Source organism: Ailuropoda melanoleuca, chromosome 6 (assembly GCF_002007445.2).
Source record: "Ailuropoda melanoleuca isolate Jingjing chromosome 6, ASM200744v2, whole genome shotgun sequence".
Classification (NCBI taxonomy): Eukaryota; Metazoa; Chordata; class Mammalia; order Carnivora; family Ursidae; genus Ailuropoda; species Ailuropoda melanoleuca.
Window position 1 is genome coordinate 95,280,716 of NC_048223.1, and position 5,525 is coordinate 95,286,240.

Below are 5,525 nucleotides of genomic sequence, written 5' to 3' on the forward strand. Positions count from 1 at the left end.
TTTTTTTTTTTTTTTTTTTAAGATTTTATTTATTTATTTGAGGGAAAGCATGGGGTGGGGGGTGGTATGGGAGGAACAGAGCAGGAGGGAGGCGGGAAAGAATCCCAAGCAGACTCCACACTGGGCTTGGAGTCTAACATGGGGCTCAATCTCACAACCCTGATAATATGATCTGAGCTGAAATCAAGTGTTAGACACTTAACCAGCTGAGCCATCCTGGCACCCTTCCCCATTTTTTTCTTTTTAACAGTCATCAATTATCTGTCTACTATTGGAAAGAGACATAGAATATTTTCTTTGGTTCTCCATTTTGTTCTCTATATAATTCAAGAAGGTCTTTTACCTTTAAGGTCTTCCTGCAGATCATTTGTTTTGCACTGGGTTCAAGTTATCAGTGGAAACTCCAATTACTTAAGGAGTAAAACTGAATTTCCAGAAATCTTGGCTTATGTGTCTTCATAAGAGGTATCATATTCTTTGTCCAGAGGAAAGGCCACAGGTAAAAAAAGGCAGTGTACGGATGAGAAGTCAAAATGACAACCTATTTCTGGCACTGACAATCCTGGAATGGATGTCTAGGAGCCTTCATATATAGATATATATATATTTCCACACTGCTAACTAGAGCCCTAAAGGTGTGGGACTGTTTCAAAAAAGACTGATAAGGTGAAGAGACTATAAGAAATGGCTGTTTGAAGGCATTCAAGAATCTTTCCAGTCAGGACAGTTTATTTTTTTTCATTTAGTTCTTGATATAATCCTTCAGGGTAGATAACAATATACTCATTTCACAAATAAGAAAGGTGAGGTTCAGAGAAGATTCCAGCCTGGATCTAACCTCAAAGCCAATACCTAAGGAGTACAGACACAAGCCCGAAGAAACTGATCTAGTCCAGACAGGATAGTAAATGAAAGTTCTATAGAAGCACAGCATTGCATCTAAATACCAATGAAATGACCTTCTTGGCAAGATGGTAGTGAGTCCCTGTCAGAAGACAATATTGGATTATTAAATGACTGTCAGGAAAATTGGAGGGGGCGTTTGGGTGGGGACTCATGCATCTGAAGTGGTACTCAAACCTGTCAAATTGTCAAAATCACATGTAGAATAGTTAAAATGCAGGTTCCAGGGCTCCAGCTAAAACCAACTTAGTCATAATTTTAAAAGAAATGAGTGTCCCAGGTGACTCTTTTGACTGGCGAGATTTGAGAATCACTAGACTGGATGATTCTTCAAGTTAAGCCTTCAAACCTGTATCTGATCAGTAAAATGGAATGGTGAAGTGAGGGAGGGACTACAAGGATAGCAGCAGGAAAGAAACAAGCCTGGCCACTTTGCCAAGGGTCAGCTTTGCAGTCTTCTCATTGACTGCGGGTTAGGAAAGCAGTTGGTGGTCTGGCATTTATAAGTACACACTCTGAAATCAGCCATCTGATTTTCAAATTCTGGCTCTGCCAGTGGCTGGCACGTCACTCTGAACAAGTTTCTAAACCTTGGTTATCTTCATCTATAAAATGATGATAATTTTCCCTATGATTATTTTCAGTACTAAATGACAGAATGTACAACAAGGCACCTGTACAGTGGTAGTTACTGGAATATTAGGAAGAACACAAAGAAACTTCTATGATGCCACCTTAGAGTACTGGGACATATATTTAAAAACCCAGAGGTTCACTAGTGCTCAACAGATGAAAAGATGACAGGTGAAATGCAGGACAAAATTTGCACAGCCTTCTTAATTGAACAAATTTCAATGCGGAGACTTACTTTCTCATTAAAATTTATTTATCTATGACTCACTGATTTATATTTGCAGCGTACTATTCATCCTTTTTGTTCCGTAAGTAGTAAACATTGCTAAAAACAACTGATTAACCAGATTAACAACTGCAAGAAACAGAACAAAAAGGACAGAAACACTACAAAATTTGCAGTGAAATTCAAGCAGAAATCATACATAGAGAAAACTAGACCATAATTTATCATTCAACAACAAAAGTTAGAAGTGGCAACTAACCTTAAGCTTTTTTTAAGTAAGTTTTGGTTCTCAATATAGGGAAAATACGGAACACATCTTTTTTCATTTGTTTTTAACAAGAAAATACATCAGGAAGTATTAGAACATTTATAAATAATGCATCCCATTATTGGCTCTTTCTTTGAAGATAACCTATGACAACAGTTGGTTGTACATAGACGGAGTCCGCTCCCATTGTACAGTTCACTAGCCCTGCTTATTTTCTTCCCTCAGCTTGACTTAATATTAGTAAATTTATAAGGTATTTAATATGTGCTTGTCACTATTCTAAGCACACTAAATGCATTCCCTCACAACTCTATTTTATAAATTAAGCAATTAAATCTTGGAGAGATTAATAACTGGCCCAATATTACGGGGCAGTAAGCAACAGAGCCAAGGCCCCAATCCACTCAAATCCGGACTGTACTCTTAAGGAGTCTCACTCTACTGCCTGACTTCCTCTGACTCCCTCTACCTTAAATCCTTTTCACAAACATTCCCTCAACCTAATCCTAACACATTCAGAGAGGGGCTTCTTTGACCACCACCCTGCCACATAGGCAACCTAATTAATCCTCACTTGCCCTTAGTCATTTACTCTTATTCAAAAGACAGTTAAACTCAAGAAGTAGCTTATCTACCCTCTAGCATTGCCACAGACCCACCTCCACCAGCCCTAATCCATTTACCTGCCTTTTTCTTGGGCGAGAAATCTAGGACCCTTTCCTATTCTTTCTGGCTTATCCCCAGACATATCCTCTTTTAGAGATACAAGATAGAAGGCTGTAAGGGCCCAACAACAGCTGAGAAAAAGCAGCTCCAGAACCAAATGATAAAATTAATCATGGTGTTTACTATGTGGTAGGAACTGGGCTAAATGATTTGTAACCATGATCTCAACCCTCACCACAACCCTACAGGGTCAGCATTATCTCCATCTCACAGAAGAGAAAACTGAGGCTCACAAAGGTTATGTAACTGCTCAAAGTCACAAAGCTACGCAGAAATCAAGATGTGAACCCAGGTCTGTGACTTTCAAGTCTATGCCAGTAATGTTCCAGAACTTCTACACTGATCAGTTGCTTTGTGTCCCATAGACAATGCGAACTTGGCTAGCAAAAACAGAGGCACAGGCAGGATCAAAAATCAAAAGGTGGGTAGATGTTTGAAAAGGCTAGGAAAGGATAATTGGGGTTGTGAAACAATACAGAAAAACAGGAGGAATTACTGAAGGAAGGTTTTTACATTTATCATATGGTTTCAACATATGTATGGATAAAACATTTCAAAGTTAAATGCATTCAACATATATGGGAAGATTAACTCACAAAACTAGCCATTTTTAAATTTCCGCTGTACTGCTCTTACTTTCTAAATTCTTTTATTGGGGGGAGGGGCAGAAAGAGAGAAAATCTCAATCAGGCTCCACACCCAGCACAGAGCCCAACACGGGGCTCAATCCCATGACCCCAAGATCACGACCTGAGCCCAAATCAAGAGTTGGACACTTAACCAACTGAGCCACCCAGGCACCCCTACCGCTCTTATATTCTAATGGGTTTACATTATTTGAAACTATCTCAGCTCCCTATTTACACTATAAACACTGTTAGTGGTAATTAATATGCTTTACTTATTTTAAATGAACATTTAATCACATAACTAACACATAAATCCATTCTTCCTGAACACACACAAACAAAACACTATTACAGAAAAAGCAAAAGTCTCCAATCCTGCCTTCTTATACTCTTCAGACCACTACATACATTTGGTTATGTATTCTTTCAGATGTTTAAAAATACATTCATACATATATGTACCCATAGAAAAATGTTTCATGTTATTTATTCCCCTAAACAAGAAGTATGCATATTGTTCTGCAATTTGCTTTCTTCGACCAATACTGTGCTTCTGAGATCGGTCCCTTTTAATAGGTATGTTCCTGCCTCTCCCCCGCCCAACCATATACACACCCCTCCTACAAAATATATGCATAGTAACTATATTAAAAGAGTCAAGTAATCACTTCCATATACATTCTATAAAATAATTTCTGATTTTGAGATTTCTTTCCCATCCCCCAGTTTTCTCAAAATTTCTGTTCTGGCCCTTTAACTGCATCTGTTCCATGCTTGATCTACTTTAGCATAATGGTTTTCTGATCTCCAGTTTCTATGAAAGACTCTACTAATAACGAAACATAAGAATCTATACAACTTATCAGTCCTGAGTAAAAACCAAAGAGCCAATAAGTCCGAAAGTTCAACATGTAGTGATTTCAAGCACAGAATCTGCTTAAGAGTACCATAAAGAATAGACAGGACATGTAATAACAAATACTAGATGGGGGCAACAAACAATTAGAGGAGTAGTAACATAAAATTTCTATGTATCACAAAACAGAAGTCTAGGAATTTATAGTTCTAAACCAATTATTGTCATTATTTGTCAGAATCTATCAAAAACTGAGGTTCCTAGATCAAATTGAACCTTACTATAGTATTGAGCAGCTTGACATACATTTGCCCTAAGATTAAAACCTTTCCCAAATAAAGGAAAACCTGTCACTTACATGAGAGAAAGGGGAAAAAATAACTTTTCAAATGAAGATTTTCATCCCATCTTCAGTATGTATCAAGTTCTTCAGTCTGTGGTCAATTTTAACCATCCCAAATGAGACTATTACATCTGTAGCCTTCCGAAAAACATGATCGTAGATTCTCCTTGTCACTCAACAGCAACCAGATAATGCTCCTTATATTTAACCTAAAGTCCTTACAAAGTTGAAACCTTTCTCCCTTCTCTATTCTCAGAAGAGAAATAACTGATCAGCACCTGCTGCAAATTTTAATATTCTTTAAGATTATTGTTCAACCCAGTCTTCCATACAAGAAATTCTCAAGAACCCTCAATACAGCCTGGGGTACAATTAGGGTATACAAAGAAATTACGACTTCCTCATCTTTTTCTTCTTGAGGTTGACTAATTCCAGTTACTTTAACCTTTTTTTTTCTAATCAGATTATATTTTTTCTTGCTGTTAAAAGCAAACCAAACTAACCAAGGTTCTTAAGAAGTTTAAAAAAAAAAAAAAGCAAGAGGATAGTTTCATTCAACAATCAGATGAGAACGACAAATGGCAATTTTCACCTAGCCTCTTCCAGCTCCCGGCTATCCCCAATCTTCCTGCACAGCTCTTCTCACTGGTTTGCCAACCAGACCAGGTAAGAAGCCCAGTTCATCAGACACTGAGAAACATGGTTTTTGGAATCACCTTATTCACTTGAAATAACTTATATATTAAGGCCAAATCTAGCTAGATGAAGGGTAAAGAGTTGAACTGGACACAAAGTACAAATGCCTATTGCTACCATTTCTGACTATGGTAAAGACTTCAGAGCTAAGTAATATGCACTTAAAAAAGGAGCAGGAGGGGCGCCTGGGTGGCACAGCGGTTGGGCGTCTGCCTTTGGCTCAGGGCGTGATCCCGGCGTTATGG

General features: G+C 38.0%; 1 protein-coding gene across 1 annotated transcript in view; it reads right to left on the reverse strand.

The window, feature by feature from the left end:
• Positions 1-1,884: 1,884 nt before the first annotated feature.
• LOC117802812 (cytoplasmic polyadenylation element-binding protein 3-like) overlaps positions 1,885-5,525 on the reverse strand; it is a 36,303-nt gene continuing 32,662 nt past the window's right edge. The window contains exon 4 of the mRNA XM_034663607.1: positions 1,885-1,891. Coding sequence (XP_034519498.1) covers positions 1,885-1,891 — 7 coding nt within the window. The remainder of the gene's footprint in view (positions 1,892-5,525) is intronic.